General features: G+C 39.8%; 1 protein-coding gene across 2 annotated transcripts in view; it reads left to right on the top strand.

Annotated features, from left to right (window-relative positions):
- The window catches only part of sema5ba (sema domain, seven thrombospondin repeats (type 1 and type 1-like), transmembrane domain (TM) and short cytoplasmic domain, (semaphorin) 5Ba), a 155,699-nt gene that overhangs the window by 72,440 nt on the left and 62,562 nt on the right, over positions 1 to 20,697 (top strand). For both annotated transcript variants that reach the window (XM_044015138.1, XM_044015129.1), the window contains 2 exons: positions 3,847 to 3,946; positions 4,434 to 4,479. In XM_044015138.1, the coding sequence (XP_043871073.1) occupies positions 3,847 to 3,946; positions 4,434 to 4,479 (146 nt within the window). The remainder of the gene's footprint in view (positions 1 to 3,846; positions 3,947 to 4,433; positions 4,480 to 20,697) is intronic.

Genomic DNA, 20,697 nt, shown 5'->3' with positions numbered 1-20,697 from the left:
TGCATGGTTTCTAAACCCACATGCCCATACATGCATGCTTAAGTTAGAGAAATGGAAGCAATCTGTGTGCATATAGTGTATATTTAATATACACCGTGCACTGTGTGCAATATAAATATGTATTAAAAGAGTATGAGAAATGGTCTTGTAGAATTGGTGTGGTGTTACAACTATCATCCCACCTCCAGTAATTTATTGTGTGTGCTGATATGATCAGTGATTTAATTGTACATGTTTAAAAGTGGTTTACAGTTTATTATTGATTTTTAAAGGTTACATTACTGCTCTGTGCCAGCCGGTTGATTAAAAGTCACTGTAGTTCTCTGTTCATGTTTCATCTATTATGTTCTAAGTGAAACCATGAATTGCTGTTGATATAATTAACCATGCATCATTTTGTTGCTGCAGGGGTGTATATATAAATATACACCCCTGCAGCAACAAAATGTTGGTTTTCTCAGCTTCTGGGCACCACAGTAAATATGATTATAACATGATTAAAATTGTAATTATATTCTGCCAGTTAAAACCTTTGTCTTGTTTTGGTGTAGGTCATATTGTGCATAATCCACAAATACCAACTAAATAAGATGCAGAACTACTTGCCAGTATCTTGCAGTCACATAGAGAACAAGGTTTCTGACAAAGCTAATTTAGTTTTTGGAAAGAAAACACATCTAAAACACATTTAAATAGAAGTCATCCGTTTATATAAAGGTAAACATCTGGGATGGCACTTCAGTGAAATCACAGTTTCTTTTATTTTCATGTTTTCTCATTATCTAAGTGTAAAAGTAAAATAATATATAAACTTTCCTGAATCACACTGTTGATGAGCTAATGTTAACTATGACAGCATGAGCTACTCCACTGCCCTGGAGGTTTGAGTTCAGAGCCATTCAAGAGATGAACTTTAAACACTGTGCTCATGTAATGTGTCTAAAGCTTCAACTATGGGGAAACATACTGTTCACTGTGCACACGCTGTCACTGGTAGCTGTTAAATGGTACATTATTCAAACGTATATCATTTATTGAAAACCTGCTGCTCTGTTAGTCTTTCTAAGCCATTGTCGTGTTGTCTTTGACAAAACTCATACAGAATAGAGTTTCCATCTTTAGCAAAATGCTTTGGAAACTTTAATGAGTCCCACTGCTGGTCTAGTTGACACCATATTTTATTAGGCATACAGTAGACCACTCTGTTGCTGGAAATGATATACAATTAAATGATGCACTGATGATTTATAGTCAGTGTTTGACTATAAATAACAGTTTACATTATGGTAATATCATTTTGTAACGGGGAAGTAATATTAAATGTGAGTATGGGAGATGAGGGAGGATGAATTTCAACTTTATAACGTTATTATATGATTATTATCAATTCTGATTCCAAAACATTTTAATCTAAGTGATGTCTACACTGAGCCTGTTACTTTGGAAATAGCATGTGTTATATTATCTCCACATTACAATACAATACAATACAATTCAATTCAGAGAACTTTATTTGTCCCTGAGGGGCAATTTAAGGCACGGAGAGCAATTCTACACGTTCACAAGAGACAAACAGAAGGTGGCATTTTGTAAGAATAAAAAAATACAAATATAAGAAGCAGAAACTGTATTTACATATAGGTGCAAGTTGCAATGGGAATAGAATAGATACATAAAAATCAAATAGTGTATTATTTACATAAGGTGCAGAGTTGAGATTGTGGTGGATCAGATTATTACACACATTTTATTAGCAAGCTGAAAATTGCATTAGAAATACTGTAAGAATGTATTATCATAATATTACCTCCCGATCACAAAACTATTTCCATACTATTATCATGTCGTTACTGCATTTCAACAAAACCTGGAGTTATAGTAAGTTCAGTCAGAGAGAAACCAAGTCTCCTACTCTTCTCCACATCTGGAAAAAGCAGATAATTGTTATTTTCCTGATTTTACTCATCGAGGTTGTGTGTGTGTGTGTGTGTGTGTGTGTGTGTGTCTCCATATGTGTGTGTTTTGTTGTCTGAATTTTAAATGAAGAGCAACATACTGCAGTTGATCACTCATACCTCTACTTATGTTGCCAGGTGACCGAGCCATAAGGGTCCATTAATCTTAAACTCTATCCGTTTTTTTTGCCTGCTCCAACGCTTTGATGTAGTCCTTCACGGTCATCATTAATCTGAGCTATATTTCATTGTTTTAAAAATTAAGTTTTAAGGTTTTAAATGTTTGATGTCTGTTTCCATAAGGACTGCAGTCATCAGCAGTGTGGATCTTTTTTTTTCTTTTTTTTAATCACAGCACTTTCCCCTTTTGGCGGTGGGTTTACTTGGTTATGTTGTTGTAATTAAACCACAACAATAAAGTTAACAGGTTCACTATGTTGCATTAAGATTCACAGATGTGCAAGGTATTAAAATCCCCTTTTACGGCCACTTCTTTCTGCCTTAAAGGTTTTGTGGCAATAGCTATTTAACACAGCTTTTCGAATTGGTTAAGGGAGTCTGAATTCCCCAGTGGCTGCTGTGATTCTGTGTACAACATGGGAAATAGGGCAAATCCCTTTATGCTGCACAAACCTCCCATGTGGTGAGATCCGTTTAAAAGTCTGCACTCTGGGTCACACTGAGATCTCAGAGAAAATGCTCCTTTCCCTGCAGTTTTCGATGTGACATATAAAGCCTTGTCAGATTTGTGGAAGCCAGTTTCAAACTGCGCGCAGGACTCGTAGTGCGTGTGCCACACAGAGCCGTGTTTGTCCGAGTGTCAGCTTGTATCAGGATTCTTGTGTCTGATGTGGCCTGGATATTTTGTCCCTCTCTGCAGGAGACACAATCCCAGTGGTTGAGGGACGCTGTCCTTACACAAGTCACTGAATTTTTTTTTATGACAACTGCAACTACAACTTTCTCATAACTAACATATCAGTCACATGGGAACCCCCCCGTTATAACTGATTTGTATTTAATAGAAACCCCCACAATCAAATTTCATTTCAGCAGCTTCAACCAACCAGTTTTGCTTATAACTGTTCATCAACTACTTGTCACTTGTTGCATACATAAAACATATGGCTATAGTTGTGCATAAAAAATACCAAATATGGAAACTATACCATAGGACTGGGTTATAAAAAACATTTCCAGAATAATATCTCTCTGCATTTGAAAGAGTGGTTATCGATTCATAAAATCCTTTGATTTCCTGTCCTTTCCTGTGTCCTCTTCACAATCCCGTGAGACTATCAAGACTTGACCGCAGAAGTCTTAGGTGACTGTTAGCTGGGAGCTAGCAGTCGAGCTAACAGCTGACACCACAGATTCATTTGTTACTTTGCCATTTGGTGTAGAACCAGAAATACTTCCACACCCTGTTTTTTGGATACTTTAGTGTTGTGATTGACGCATCACTGTTGCCTCCTTCCGATGAGCAAAGAGGGTATGGACGCAGGCCCAGCTGTGTCCACCACCGCCCTCTGCTGGGCACCTTGGTAATTACTTCAAACAGTCTGATGAGCTTCTAGGCTGGATTTCATGGTTTTGACATTAATATTTCAATGATGCATCAGGTTAGAGAGATCTAATATTTCTGAGGACATCTCTTTCATTAGCAAGCAAATTTGGTATGGAAATGTCACTAAATTAAACGATATTGAATCAAATTAAATCAATTGGGGACCAATTGATTTAGAATCATAATCTAATCAAGTCACAAAATCAGTGGCAGTACCTAGCCATACTATATGGTGTTTTACGACTATCTATCTGTAAATGTCACTGCTTTTATGTGATCCCACTAATCTTTTCGTTCTTTTCTTTCTTTTTTTCTTTCTTTCAGCTCTCAGCCCATGGATATCCACTTTCTCCCACCCTGGTGTGAAAGACTTCTCCCAGCTCACCCTTGACCTGACTAGGAATGAGCTTATTGTGGGTGCCAGGTAAGAAACTGTAAATCCACTCGGCTTTTCACCCCGCAGAGCACATTACTGAGAACATGATACCCTTTTCTCACTCACTCATACATTTCGGATAATGACGGCTCTTAAGTGCTCTGCTGAGGCGTAGTTGGACCATAGTCATGCTTTGTGTTTGGCAGAAGGCATGAATTTGAAAGAAATATGTCATGCTTGTGTATTATGCACGTGTCATTGTCATTAACATGAGTTTAAATTTCCCCTGGTTTGACCCTCTTAAGAAACACATGCACACACAAATGTAGATGCAAAAACAAACACTACTCAGGCTTAAGTTAAATTCTTCCAATGGATCGTTACAATATCACCTGAAATCTGTTTCTTGTTCTAAGTTCTACACCAGCTAAAAACCAAACGCCTCTTGCTTGATACTTATTTTGCATCATCAAACACATTTTTTGTCATATTGTGTAAACACTAAAAAAAAAACTTTTGTCTCTCCTCAATCCAGAAACTACCTGTTCAGACTGGACCTCAGTAACATGTCACTGATACAGGTATGCACATTTAGTCATTTATTCCCTTCATTTCTCTCTGCTGAGCATAAATATTTTCAGTTCTGTGAAAGCAGCAATTTAAGGTTATTTTCAAACTTGTTGTTATTGTTAAGCATGTGGTAGAAGAAGCTCCTCTTGACAGTTGTAGGGAGCTTGAAGGAGTTATTGTTTGAGATTATTTTATTCAGTGTTCTGTGTCTGAGGGGATCTGATGGAGCTATGGTCATATTTTTCTCTGGCTGGACTGTCGTGATCAACATCTGTAGTAGCATCAAAGGAGAATCTGTCACGTCATTTTGGCAATAACATCGCCCAGTTGTTTGTATGTTTTAAGATGTGGGAACATTGTGCGAGGATGTTTTGCACTGGTGTTTACACAGGTTTGCCTGATTAAGCCTATTTGACAGTGTATCTTTTGTTATCTTATATTACACTCTGCCTTACTCATGTTTATTACGCCTAAAATTAGTTTTAAAGGCTGCTGCTGCTGTTGTAGCATGAAATTCAATCCAAAGAAACAGCTGCACTCTGAGTTGCTGACAGTAATAGCATTTTGTCACTGTTGAGAACAACATTCAGTATATTTTCTCTGCTACAAATAACACTTACACAGGAAGGCAGCTTCTTTTTAATGCATCAATGAGCAATACAACGTCTGAGGACACATTTTGATTCAATCCTATTATTTGTGAGGACATTATTCCTGGTCCTTGTAACTTTAAAGGAGTGTTTGAGGGTTGAGACTTGGTTTAAGGGTTATGGTTAAAATTGGATTTAGGTTTCGGTGGTTAGGGAACGTATTATGTCTATGAGTGTTCTCAGTGAGAATGCTGTACAAGAAGGTGTGTGTGGGAGCCACAAATTATTCATTTGTTACATTGTAATATCTTCTGGGTGGCCAGTTGTTAAGCTGCCGCTAGGCATAAGCACAGCCCCACATGCAGACACAAGAACTAGTCAAAAGTAAGTTAAATCCAAAAATCTTCATTCAGTCCGAAAACAACAAAAAACCAGACAGCAAGGCTGGGTAAGCAACAACATCAGAGGAGGCAGGCTGGCCGCAGCAGGCAGGGACAAAAAGGGCAGGTGATCCTGAGAAATATGTGACTAGGAATAAAAGCTGAGAAGGCAAGCATGAAGGCTTAGTGTTAACAGTGTGGAAGACAAAACAGTCTGGCTAATACTGGTGAGCTGGTCCAGGCTTTTAAACAGGAGTGAGTGAGTGGTGGTAATCAGAGTAATCTGCAACAGGTGAGTTGGAGGGAAACCACGTAAAGGGGTTTCCCACTCATGCAGACAGGGGAAAACAGGCAGCCGTATAACAGGAGGAGATGCATTTTATGCAGATCACTAGTGACCATAAACATCATCAGTTTATCACAAATCTAGTAGAGCAAGCCTACTTTTTGTTGTTGTTATTGAAATAAACTTTGCAGCAGACAACCTAGCAGCAGACAACTAGCTCTGGTGACTTTTTCTTTCATCTCATTTTCAAAATATTTAAAACATTTAAAGGTAATTTTGACAGTTTGTGCTTTAGCAAAACTTAATGCTGCAAATGAATCAAATGTGTTGTGTATCCGTTTCATATGCTATGCCATGATACAATTATTTCTAAGGGATTGTTGACTGTGGAGTGCAGTGATATGATTCATCTCTAAAGATAGATAGCATTACAGGACTCTTTTTCCTGTACTGCCTCATTGATTTGACATTACATAGCATTTCCTTTGGGATGTGTGTAATATTATGTATCTAACATTAGAGCAATAATGTTTGTAACAGCTAGATAAAATGACAAACGATAGCACTTATTAAAAGTAAAATTAGCTGCTTTGAAATTCAGTATTTCCCCAGAACATTGTGTATTGTCACAGTGGAAATTATTTGATGCTCCTGTTGACTGATTTAATTGCCAGTTCTGAAGCAAATGCTTCCTACTGTGACAGATAGCACATGTCAATATGTGGTCAAGATGTGGCTGATAGCGGTGTCACACCTTTGATTTCCTCTCAAAACTGCCAGTGATGCGTGTAGTGAGCCACAGTGATCCTTCAACTGTTGAGCTCTTAGATTTATATAAAAAAAAGAAAACAAGTTCCCAGATCTGCCCAAAGCAGTACAGCAGGGTATTAACTTCCACTCTAGCAAAACATAAAATTGGATCAGTATCACAATTCAGTATAATACAGTTCAATTACAACATGAAAAGTTTATTGTGAAAACCAAGCGAGTAAATGCCTCAGAGCAGAGCCATTTTGGACGCAACTGAAGTGGTTTTGAAACTTGTATCCAAGGAACTTCCCATGATGCTCTAGCTGAAAAGATGCTACCTCCAGCCGATCAGACCGTTTTTTTTTCTGTCAGTACAGCCTGGATTTCCAAATGGACATGCATATATTTATTATGATTCTATCCACTGCGCTGAATAATAGTAATTTCACAGTAAGGAGCCATATTCCTCAATAACTCAATAAATCCATTCTCTCCAGACAGGACTTCCCTATTTTCTTTTTTTTCAATTAACCTCACATTATAACATGAAACATATCCCGTTTTTACAATAAACTTTTTCACATTTCATGATATGCTATAACGTGATACTGATCTGTTTTCATTTTTCTGGAGTGGCAGTAATACGCAGCTGTAAAGCAGTATTGCATAATACTGTAAAATTAAATTATTTATTTACGTGACAGTTAAGATTACCTGCAGGAGAATGCGTATGCTGAAGTAAGATCTATTTCCTGTGCTACCATGTTGCAGGATATATTTGAATGATGTGGGTGTCATGCGTGTTTTCACATACACACATGTGTGTTCTTTGCCTGTGTGTGTGTTCCATGAAAGGCCTTTGGTATTGTGACTACTTTGCAGGAAACTAGCCTCGGTATCGTCAGGTGTTTGAGCTCCGGGGCACATTGGTTGCCTTCTGATTGCATCAGTCATGTAAAAAGACAGAGCCTCAATCCTCTATAGGATGTAATCTATACTGATATATCACTTGTCAATGAGGAAAGAAAAGCAATCCTCCTATAACCCAGAGGTCAATACACAGTTTCCTGTAGCATATACACAGTATGTTTTTAGGAGAAAAAATTCACTGCTGCCACTGGAAATTGAATAATCAAAGAAGTACTAGTGTTTCAACATGTTTTAGCCCAGAAACGACAATTTGTTTCTCCAAACTTACAGTAAATTTCTAAAAATGCTTACATCTTAGTGCTGCATTAAAGGAAGCTCTAAGCTTTGATCAATATAGAGTTTTGGATGGTACAGTATACAAAGTTAACTAATTAATCTCACATTTCAGACGCCATTGTATCTTTCAACACAGAACTACACTATGTGATTTCACTATTAAGTGCCAACCAGATCATCTTAAAGGTGACATCGAATGCTTGTATCGCACATATATGTTAGTTATGGAGGTCTACTTACATATATTAACTTGTTTTCATGGTTAAAAACCTCCTAATCGCTGCAAACGAGCCGATCAAAATATCTCCTCACTGACGCTCTCGTCAGCCGTGCTGTTTCAGACCAAAACCACACCCCCAGAACATGGACTGTGTTGTGATTGGCCAGCCAACGAGAGCTTTCCCACTGTCCTGTGATTGGCCAGGTACGTGGAAGTGACGTAATTGGTAGGCCAGCTCTCAGATACACAGCTCCCCCTCTGGCACGGTGGATGGTCTGCATCTCAGCAGCTACAAGAGAGTAGTTCTTCTTCTTCTGCGGTTGTATGTACACAGCCGGATGTGTGTTTTTTTGAGAATCGCAACTTCCAGTCATTGTCAATAAATTGTGCCGTGACACCCAGGTAGTTTGATTTATCGACGGTTCGATCGCTCAGCTTCTTAAAAAATTAAAACCTTCCGCCCCAACAATCCCTCACCTTTCTCCATCTTCAGCTACTGTCTCAGTCTGTCCTATCTGACTGACTGCAGGCACGGATAATTCCTGGCTTTCATGTCGGAGGTCAGCACACACTAGAAATAAACACATTCATCGCACCGATCAACACGTTTACTTTGACAGCCCTAAAAAATAGACAAGTAGGCAAACAACATGGATATTGTGAGAGGCTTGCACGATAAACAATACTGCCCATGATATTAGCTTTATAAAATACTGTACCCTTAAAATAAATGAATAAAACAGAATGAAATGCATTGAAGTGAATGCAAAGAGGCAGGGGATCAGTCTGCTTGGTGATGTATTCGCTCTCACTTTATTTGCAGCTTCAGGAAAATGCATTTTTGTGCTGCCGTGATTGAGACATCATCATTAGCCCTTTTTCTGCTGAGGCTTGTGTAGCCTTTCTATTTTCATTTTCTGCTTCCATTTAAAGTAACCAGGAACAGCATGAGGAGCAACAGTTTCATTCTAATTTAAAGGACGAGAGAGCCTGCGTTATTTTACACAACATTTCCCCGCAGGATGAAAGCTCACCAGACTTGACTTTGTCTGACAAAGTCTCCTTTCACAGCAGCACAAGTGAATGACATGATGGGCACAGCTGCCACCCGCGTGTCACTGCCAATATCAATGCAGCCTTTGTGTCCATGTCCTAGTTGTCTAGTTTCGGAGTCAAGACGTTGACTTATGAGGGTTTTCATTTGTTTTCGCCACAGTTGTGTTGTTCTCTGCATCTCCATGAATCCATTCGCTTTGCCCTCAAAAACAACACATCTGCTATTTCCACATCTCTGTGACATGCCACACACTCACACACACACACACTCACACACACATGCATATTCAGTGAGTGAGACACAAGAACACAAACGTGCTACCTAAATGTGTCTTTCTCTCTCACACAAACACACACGCCTACACACATCCTCAGCTTTTTGTTGAGCTTAGAGGACAAATGAGGTAGATCCTACAATACTCCGGCCAATGCGGAGGTGTCATCCGCGATGCCAAGGCTGAAATCAATGTGAACATTATGCAAACGGCCCAATGAAGCAGAGCGGAGGGTCTGTACCCTCATGCTCATTTGCCAGTAAAAGGGAAGCTGTCCAAAGAGACGGAGGAGGGCGGCATCTTAAAATACTCCCTTGCTTTTGTTTTATAATCGAATGGAAAACAAACCCAAATCTCCCACTTGCCAATCTGAGCCGCTGCTTCTTCACCATCAAAGGCTCAAATGCCGGAGGCTTTTAGTTTAGATCCCCAAACCAGTAACACAGGATGTTGGTTTCTGACAGGTGGTTTGGGTATTTAAATAAGACTGAAAAACAAGACTGAAAAAAGTAGCTTTTATATTAAGTACATTTCAATGTACACAGGAATCGGGTAAATGAAATTCAAGGACAGGTTCATGGAGCTCTTATGTGTTAGAGGTCAATGATTAATTAATTTGGTTTGTTCAGTTCAGGGCAATAAAATTAAACACTTGTGCCTTGGAATAAATGCACAGCACTTCCTCCGTCCTCCTTTTTAGCCTTGGAGTTTTGTACGTTTGTTCAGTTCAGTACAAAACATGACCTACTTAAACAAGCGCTATGTATGAAGTTCATTTTCTAGCTCAGTAAACACCAATCTGCTACAGACTCACGGTTTTGTGAATTTTGTTTGGTAAATTCCGGGGTCCAGCAATAAGGATTCATACAGTGCATCACAATCGAGCTAACAGATGAATGTTGGAGATTTTTCACATTTACAAAGATGTTGATTGGGTTCCTACAATGATTCAGTTCACTGCCGCTCAGCTTTGTGATAAATAAGTGTTTGTTTGGGTATACTGAAAACGCACTGTATATTCAAATGTGCTCTGACAGGAGAAAATGTACGATAACATTAATCAGTGAGGCATTTTCTCAAGAGAGTGGTCGAGGTAGAGCAACCTTCATCTTCATCCTCACTGCTTTAATCATCACTCGAGCGTCTGCCTGCTTTAATTCAATAGTTACTGAGAAGAAGATATCTGATCCCATCGGTCCCCAATCTCTCTGTGCACGCTCTGCAGGGATCATATGGTGGAAGGAGTGATGAGTTCAGTGATTTTAAAAAAGCTTGACATTGACTGTGCTGATGTGCTGTGTAAGTTCATTTTCCAAGATTGATCACTGAGTTTTGAAACTTTACTGTACTTTGACTGGAACCAATAAAACAGCTTGATGTATTCTGTTGTGTTTAGTTTACTTTGCTTAGCCATTATTAGGGCTACAACAATTTGAATTTGATTAATCACAGACTATTTTAATAACTGAGTACTTGAAAACAAGTGTGATTTCAGCTTTTAAAATGTGAATATATTCTAGGTTTTATTTTGTTCCTATATGACACCATCACACCACAAAAACAAACAAACAAAAAAAAACATTTGTCAGTTTAAGAAACACTTTTATTTCACACTTCTCTGCATGGAGTGGATGAAACAAATCACTTTGTCAAGAAAATAACTGACAGATTAATCCACGATGAGAATAATTCAATGACGAGCTGTGCTGTCATAATGTCATAATAAACATAATCAGGCAGCCAAAACAAGAATGTCATTTAGATTAATGCTGCTTTGAAATGTTTACTATATTCCTGACTGTTATTCCTTACTGTTTATGACTGCATGTGGAAATATTATGAAAGCTTACTCCATGTTGTGATGCACTTTGATCCTCTTGAATAATTGAAGCTTTTCTCCAAGCCTTTACCTGTTGTTTCTTACCTTATTTGTTTGTTGCACTTTTTGGATGTCACTGTAATGCAGATGACAGAGCCCTCAACCACTTTTCAAAAGGGGGACAAGGTGAAAGTGTATTTTATTGTCAGTCACCTCGTCAACAGAGCACTCAAACACAAACTACTTAAATGCCAAGCATACTGTGTACTTGACTTCTCAAGTCAAGGGTACGACCTCATTTGATGGCAGCATCAACGGCCGGTGTGAACGTTAACTGCGGCAGCTCCTCAGAAACCAAGTCCACCTGTAAAGAAACAGAGGCAGCCCTGTGGAACGCGAGAATGACTGGGTTTGCCTCAAAATAATAAGGTTGTCCACTGAGTGCAGGTTAGAGTTGCACTTTAGAAAGGACTTGCTGAGTGATTGAAAATAAAACCAAAGAGGGTGGCCTATTCACAATGCTGCATTTCTCGCTCCTGTCGGTTCTATTGAGCGATCTACTGAGACTGGTGGGCCTGTGCTTGTCCAGCTGGACCATTAACAGGCCCTGTAAACACTATAGTCTGTGTATATAAAATGGACATGTAGTCTTTCAATTTGAAAATTGAAACCAAGGCTGGGTGTAGACGTTGGCCACCAGGGGGTGACTCCTCTTGTTGCGACTATAACTATGTTTGAAAGGCAACCAAACCAAATGACTACATCCATTTTTAAATAATTATAGTCTCTGGTCAAAACACACTTCTGTCTGCATCACCATCGTTACCATTTGTTTGTTCAAAGACATCGTATGTGATATAGTGTGCGCAGATTCCTTGTGTGTCAGCTGCTGTTATATCCATGACAGCACCAAATGGGTCAGCCCAGTCCAATCTGTCACAACAACTGACGCCAGAACAACTATGTGTCTGGGTGGAAGCAGAGGAGATAAAGTGGATGTGGCTGGATGTGTTTTGTTTCCTTTATATACAACTCTCTGTGTATGTGCGTTTGGAGGCTGACAAGTGTGCACATGCCAGCTTTGCAGTTCTTTTTGGGTGGCAGAAGGTTTTGAAGGCAGACCATGCCAGGGGAGTGACCAACGTGCTGATGCCAGGGCTTTTAAAGTCTCCACTTGGGCTGTTGTGTTCAGGCACCTGGGAGAACACCTGCCACAGCTATTAGTGAGCAGGCAACCGTATAGAAGAATAAATGCGTCGGCAATCAGTGAAGAAAGAGAGCGAGGGAGAGGGAGGAGAGACAGGCAAGGAGAGCTGGGGATAAAGAGGTAGGCAGGAGCCGCAGCATGAGAGACAGGAAAGATAACGGGAAGAAAAGGAATGAGAAACACAGGCAGAGACTAAGAGAACAACGCAGAGAATCACACCTACAGAGCTGCAATGAAGACAAATGAGCAAGAGAGGAGTGAATATGAGAGAGTGTGAGGGAGGTGACAAGCTTTCACTCCGCTCAAGAAGTTTTGCTCGTAAACATCTGCGTCTATGAATTCATAGAAAACAATCTCGCTGGGGTTCAGTGCCTGCACACGACGAGTCTCTGGAGAGCATCTGCAAACACCTCCTCCCTGTTGTTGTGTTTTATAGGGGACAAGCACATTTACAAAGTGCAGATAGTTTCAGTGTCCGAATGATTTCTCTACTGCCTTGTAAAGAAAAAATAGACAATTTTAGAACTATGTTGTGAGTAAATGTCACCAACTTTACATAAACTCCTGAGTGTAAATGTTCACAATAAGTCAGCTGGTCCCAGTACTTTATGCATCGGCAGGAACAGTTTTTACAAACATATTTGAAATCCTTTCCCGTGTTTATTTAAAGGTTAATTGAGTTACATCACAACTTTTTATTTTGCTAGCTTTGGCAGCCATTTAAAGAGCGCTGAATTTAGTCCCTCGGACCATAAAAGCCACACTTGCATTAATAGATTGGCATCAGCAGTTTCATTCATGCATCACCATCAGTGGCTCATTCATCTGCCGTCGTCAGGCTGCCAGCTGAATTTTACTAGCAGTCATATTTATCTGAGTGCAGTGGGTGGCAATTGTAAGGCATTACTCTGGTCACTCTGTTTATGTCTTTATCCCCTTTGTGCTACAGTTTGAAGTATTGTTGACTCAAATACGTTGACACACAATATGTGTGTGTGTGTGTCAATGGGATTGATGGACGTTTTCAATCAAATCTAACTTGATAACAATGCACTGTAATTGGTCACAGAGTTATTGCTAACAGCTCCATAAAGAAGTCTGACAGGTCATGAAATGTTAGCAGACAGAAGATCTGATGGGTTGTAAACACTGACATTATTACCCATGGTAACTGTCCACTATAAACATCCAATACAGTTTAAGGAGAGACCTGGCTCAACTTTCAGGGGAAGTACCCACTGTAAAGTGCATTTGTCCTTCTGACCGCTTGCAATTTTCATCCAATCAAGCTTCGCTTTTTGCATCCCTCGTAGATTTCTGCCATTGACTGGTAAGTTTTATGATACTAAGTGATAGAACAGATGATGACGAGCTGGTCGGTCAAGATCTTCAAGGTCCAGTGTGTAAGAACTTGTGACATCTAATGGTGAGACTGTAGATTGTAACAAACAGGAAAGTACGGTGGCTATCGCATATCTGAAAGGATATGGTGTCATCCAGCTTTCCCTTTATAACACAAAAACGTACTCTGTGACTGCTTTGGTCGTTCAAGCAGCCATGGAAACATGGCGGCACAAGATGGTGGCGTCTGTAAAGCGAGACCCTTACTGCAATATAAATATATGTAGTACAAACCAGATGGCAGAGCTGATGTGGTCTCCACATGAGATGCTGCTTCATAGTCTTAGAATTTGGCATCAGTTCTTCTACTTTCATTTTTAAACCCTTCACTTCACCCTGGCTGTTTTGGTAGATGTAGTGCTGGTAGTAGGTCTGATTGCAAGCCACCCACCAGCTCTGTCCTAGAAGTACCTTCCAACAGAGCTCTCTCTTGCTTCCTCACTCTCTCTCTCTGTCTCTCTCTCTCTCTGTCTCACTGATGTGCTGGTCGGCATGAACTCCGCCGCAATCAGAGCAGCGGGGGGAAGGCGGTGGGAGGTGTGTGTGTGTGTGTGTGTGTGTGTGTGTGTGTGTGTACTGAAATGCTGAAGTGTTCAGTGGGTGGGAGGGGACGGGGGGGAGCTGAGGCAAAGGCTCTGTTTTTGTCATCTGTGTCATTCATGTTTATTTTCCTTTGTATCACAATGCAGATCTGCCAGATGTGTAATTCCACTGGCTGTCAAGAAGAAAAGGACATAAAGAAATAACAGGAACTTTTGATTAGCAAAGTTTTGAGGTGGAATTGAATGTATGCTTCTCCTCCTTCCTTTTCTCTCACCTCCTTTTGTAGCCTGAAAATAATGTTGAACAGAACACAGCCCTCGTCTGGCTTTTTCCTCATCCTCATGTTGCCAGCTACTAACAGGAGATAGAGTAGAGTATTGATTTGTCTCCCACTAAGATATGTGTACCACAACAAGACCACAGAGCTACAGAACTGTACTGGATGTCTCTGTTTTTGGCTGGATGTTTTTTCTTTGTTGTGTGTTTGTGTCATGATAATCAGCGTTGGCCTTGCCAGTTTGTATCAGTTACAACTGAGGTTTTGTTTTCCTTAGTTGGCTTGTTATGCCAAGAAATGTCTATGCACTGATGCTTGAAGGCCATTTGTCACACACGCTCAAACAGTGACATAATTACTGATGTATACTCTTAAATCCCTTCACCCCTCTCACTCGTTTGGCCACTCACAGGTGTGCAGTTATCTGACAGTGTCAAGGGATAAAAGGCTCCTGCATTGGCATTAGTGAAAAATGCAACTCATGTATGAACCACTTAGTCCTTACAGGGTCACAAATGTACCGTCCCCATCTTTTATTGAGCTTAAGTACCAGCATTAGAGGAAATATTGAAGGGAAACCGACTAAAATGAAGAACATTAAGTCGAAAGAGTAACATCACAACCTGCAGAATACATGCATTTTGTATCCAAGCAGCTAAAACAATTGCACGTTTCGTAAATTGAAAAGCACATTAGAATGTAAAGGGATTCTTATAGCATAAGTTTAGAGAAATAGCCTGCCATTCTGCATCAAACACTTTTCCCCCTGAAAAGTTTGTAGCTTCTTTGAAAAAGGGACAGCAGCTAGAGTCAGTGTGGAATCACAGCAGTTGGTTGGAAAGATTCCATCCATCACAAAGCTGAAGTTGCAAGATGATCTCAACCCACTCATGCAGAATATTCCTCCTCTCAGTGGTCTTTTCATACGCTCAATAAGTTCCAAACACTTTTGCCAAAATGTTAAAATTCATTGAGAATTATCTTTTACAGGCCACTCAAAGAGCTAGCACTAGTGAATAGTTTGCCAGTCATTGGTTTTATAGCTTAAACACATTAAGAGGGAAATTGGGATGAGCAGTTTCAGGTATACGTGAACCCAGAATGTCCCAAAAGACAGGTTTTTTTTCTCAATCCCGTACATAACCTAACAATTCATTACATAAGCTAATTTCAAACAAACAGAATTTCAAACAAACAGAAATAATAATTCAAGATGTTGGGTCTGACAGACAGCAAATAATGTATTTAAATTAAGTACAGCCTGCAGAGTTAGAAAAACAGTTTTGCTTTTAGAAAATAAACTGAAGTGAAGGGACCTGTAATAACAGAGCAGCACACACCGGAACAAGGTGAACATACACTCACCAAATATTGCATAATTGTAAGAGAAATATAATAAAAAGAAGAAAACAAAACTTTGATTTGAATCTTTTTAACAGATGTGAATTCTCCTCATACTGATGTGTGCAAATGTGAAAAAGTAAAGGCAGCAGATGGGAGGAGGAGGAGGAGGAGGAGGAAGAGGTATTTGTCAGGCCATCAGATAACCCTTGCATAGATAACAATGCTGGAATGTAAACACCATATTATTATCTGGATCTCCACATAATCTGTCTCCATCCATCCTACAGACTTAACACTTCACCATCTCACCTCCATCAATTGTACATGTTCATTCTTAAAATCTACTGGGAAAAATCACAAGATCCGATCCAAGATTGTTATGTAGAGCTGCAGTTGTATTTCTGGTCATGTTGCCCCATGTTTTCCCTTGAGTGGAGCAATCAGGTTGTACATTAATATGCAGACTTTTACGCCATAAGTACAACGCCAGAATTGTGTGTGCTCATTTCAGCTCTGCAGACAATAATTAATGTGCATGGCAACGCTGCTCATTTATCCACATCACTGTCTCATGTTGCTGTAAAACCAAGATGTTTTCAGATGGGACTGGATAACATGTGCAGGAGGAGTTCATACGGTTAAGCTTGACTTTTGCATTTTGTTTCCAAAATACACAGCATCGTCCATATCATGTAGGTTTGCTGATGTTTAACTGCAGTCTATCACAGTTTCCCTCTGACGGGTTTGCCCTTTTTGTAAATACATAGGGGTACTGAGGTTATTGAAGGGGACAAAGAGACTTTTGTGTGTGAGTAGCTCATAAGGGAATAAACAAAATGAACAGCCTTTAGTCCTTATATGAAGGGACTCGTCTCAAAGTGGGCTCTTGTTATTTTCCAGGCTGAAACTTACTTGAGGTCACTGCCCATTTGTTGTGTCTTTATTTTCCATGTGGTGGGGTGAGAGGGCTTTTCGTCACTGAGGAAATGCCAGAAGTTCTGAAGCACGAGTGATCCCCTGTGTGTCTGTGTCCTAGGATTTGTCCTTGACGTGGTGTTTGTGTTTGGGGTTGTTTGACGTGAGCTGTGGTCTCTGGCTCCCGCAGCCAGCTGATGACGAGAAGCCCCCAGGTGACCGACCCGCTGCGCGACACGATGGTCTGTCAGGCTGACTGTGGTGTTACGCTCTAACCTGTCTTTTTAGCTCACCTCCTTGCAGGTGTGATTTTATAGGTAATGTAATTATTTTCGGGTATAAATTATATAATGACTCTTTTTATTGTGCATATATTATTACAATGCACATGAAATCATTGTGGAATGCTTTATACTTGGTATATTTGTTTCCTACTTTCGCTTAAAATTATAATTTATATAGTTTAGTATTGACATTTTTGATGGAATCAAATGGTTGATTATATTATTAATATAGTTTGAAAATTATTTCTGAAATTCACCAGCCCACACACATTTCTTTTAACCAAGCAATTACTTGGTGAAATAATAAAAAAATGACCTTCCTATTACACAGTTATCAGTATAGTATTACCTTATTGGTACTGTACTGTAATTTAAAGTCAGTTTTAATGATGAAGAAAGAGGGGAATGGAGCTCCAGAATTAGAATAACCTCATCATTCATTCTCATCCTCTAGATGCAAAGCCATCGTTAGAAGTAGCAAAACCTCTGTAGGAATGCTTTGTGCTGAATCTTGACAGAAGTGAACAGTTTGTGTCATAAACAGGATGTCACTGAAATGACAGTTACAGCTGGATGAAGCAGCTGGTTTTGTCTGTTTGCTGTTGCTTGGTCCCAGTGTGCATCGTGTCCTTCTGGTTGATCACGGCCAGGGGAGCAGAGCTGACCTAAAGGGTCAATGGGTGAACTGCCACTGTTTTCTCATTTAAACAGGAAATGCCTCGTATCATCAACATCCCAGACCACGAGTAGAGAAAATAAATGTAGCTGCTATCGAAGGTGTTTTTGCTGGACGCTTGATATTCCTTCGGGGCACAAGGAATCAGCATGTGGTTAATCTGACGACAGACTGACCTTTTCTCATGCCGGTTGTATTTGCAGGAATAATTCAGGGTATATCTCCATGATCTCGCGTCAACATTATGCGTGTCACATATAGCTACAGTCACACTGCTAAAGGGCAGAGTGGATTCACAGAAAAAGTCAGGGTTTGAAATGAATGAAAGGCCAATGCACGGACATTTAACTGACCCCTCTCAGATATTCATACTCGTATCATGCTCCACTGTCTTGCCCCGACTTTGATGAGTCACAGCTGATTTCTTTCACACTCTGCATTAATTTCTGTGCCGCCATTTGGCCAGAGATTTAATTATTGATGCAGTTGTCAGAATGGAAGGATATTCTTTGAGCCGCAGAGATGAGAGCAAGAGGGAGCTTTACGCTGTAATGTGCTGCATCTTGGTCTGCAAGCTGACAGAGAATAACTATTACTAGTGCCGCTTTTTCATTATACAATTCTATTACTACTCAGTTCCACTCAAGTCGTTTTTTTTTTTTGTTTTCATTAGGGATAGTACCTGATACCAGGTGCTTTTTTTAGTACTTGCTCTGGCGAGATTCCAAGCGAGCTGAGACGATACTAAAATGTGACAACAGTCATGAGTCAAGTAGTGCTAGTGCTAGTAGTGCTAACTGTATAAGGAGATGCGCCACATGTTTGTGTGGGATGGTGGTTGTGCACTGCAAATAAGCATAGATTAGCACTGATTTCATTTCCCACAGTAGTATATTATTATGTTTGGTGCTGCAAGAGAAATATGACTTGCTTTGGTCTTGTTTTATTCCTTCACCATGAAAAACACGTGTATTTTACCAAATACATGCAGTTCATTAGGTTAAAATGAGAACTGCCATCAATCACTCAATGCTAGCATATTACATGGTTTGGCATCTACTGTATACCCATATTTAAAAAGGTTAATGAAATATTAAATTGATAGGTTGATTTTTCCTACGATACATTTAAAATGTGCATTAGTGGCCCTTTAGTTGTATGATCGTTATTTCATTATATCATGTAAAATCACTACCAAAAATAATGGCAGTCTGACACCTCATTAAATCCAGCTGCAGAGAATAATCTCTCTGATAGACATGCACATAGATACTGTATATTGCCTGGCTAACCCGGGGAAACGTAGCATGTTCGCTGTCCACATGTCAACGGGTTTTACATCCATCCTCTGCTGGTAATTACACAGCGTAATGATGTACGGATAAATGACACGTGCAAGAATGGAAACAGACATTATGGATTATTTAAAACATTTTAATTGGTTGAATTATTTTGAAATTAAGTGACAAGTGGTCGTATTCAGAATGTTTATCAAACTTTTTAATTGGCATCAGCCTCCTACATACTGTACCTGAACACACCATGGTATTACAACAAACTGTGGTAAACTGTCTACAAACTGCATGGCCCACAAGATATGCTATCTACATGAGCAAAAATAACTGAGTAATCCATACATAAAAATGCAAAGACAAAAGGAAAAAATGATTTCAGTTTTGAGTGTCACACCTTTTAATTTTCCATTTGTAGCATCTTTGCTTTAATAATAATTTTCTTTTTAGCTCCCAAATATGAGCTGCTACATGGTAGTTTGCCCATTTGACTACATTACCCGCAACTTTGTCTGTATGAGTGGGTGCATACAGTACAGTAAGTGTCTGTGGATGAGAGGGAGTAATCCGCCGTGCTGGTTGACTGGTCACAGAGAGATGGTCTGTTTTCACCTGCCATCTTCCCTAATGTGGAATTACAGTGAGTGAGTGAGTGGGAGGCAGCAGCAGGCTGAGTGGGCAAACACATGCTGACTGTTAGGGTAGGATGTATTCAACCTTACATTAGAGGGGGAAATAGCTTCCTGTTCCTATCTGTCAGTACACAACATATGTTTGTTGTTGTAAGACACCCACAACTGTGACTGTAAAACTGTTGACTTCTCAGATAGTGCTCCCGCCAACATTTGCAATTATAAAGAATTTCACTTTCTTGGTTGGACTAAAATGAGTTCAGCTCTTCAGCTTTGAGCATCTCAGTTTGTTTACTCCGCCATGGTGGCAGGAAAAGCTTCTGCAAAAATGAACGATGCCAATGGCAGTTTGAAGTCAGAGTGCACTGCACACTCTAAATCCATAGAAATCGAGCAATATATCTCAGAACCTGCCCGACTGAATATGTTTGACCCCTATAATGCCCCCGCAGCGCTTATCATGAGAATGGGAACAGCCAGAAAAGACATTATTCCAGACCTGCAGTATTCCAACATCTTCAACTCCCTCGTTCTACTGCGGAGAATGTGTAAGCGTCACAATATAAAAGCATATAAAATTAAAACCTGTACCTTATATGAAGTGATCACTACACAAACGGAATGAATTAACTTTGGGTTCCCATCTCTCTGTTGTCGATGCTTGCTTTGAGTGTGTTTTTTTCTTCGCTGCCTCTCGATCTTTGGTGACCTGCATGGTGAAATGCTCTCCTGTTTGCATGTCCCAGAATGGTTTGGCATCTCAGGGCATTACAGCTATCCACCATCCTCACTTTTTATGAAAACAGCCGACGAAGACAGGAGTTGCCCGACATATTACCTGATATAAGCTGCCAATAACATATGTCTGGTTTTGAACTGAGGAAAGTGCATCCTTAAAAGATGTTCTCTGACAGACTCATTTTCCACTCTACTTTGATTGTTTGAAATGTAAGTATAACTTCAGTCCTTAATGAAAGATGGTAGATGGATGACTTTATTAGGTACACCTAATGAACTGCTTGTTAACGCAAATATTAAGACAGTGAATCACATGGTAGCAACTTAATGTAGGCATG

Source organism: Solea senegalensis, linkage group LG2 (assembly GCF_019176455.1).
Source record: "Solea senegalensis isolate Sse05_10M linkage group LG2, IFAPA_SoseM_1, whole genome shotgun sequence".
NCBI classification, from domain to species: Eukaryota; Metazoa; Chordata; class Actinopteri; order Pleuronectiformes; family Soleidae; genus Solea; species Solea senegalensis.
The sequence above is the reverse complement of the archived record's forward strand: the minus strand, read 5'-3'. Positions and strand labels throughout refer to the sequence as shown.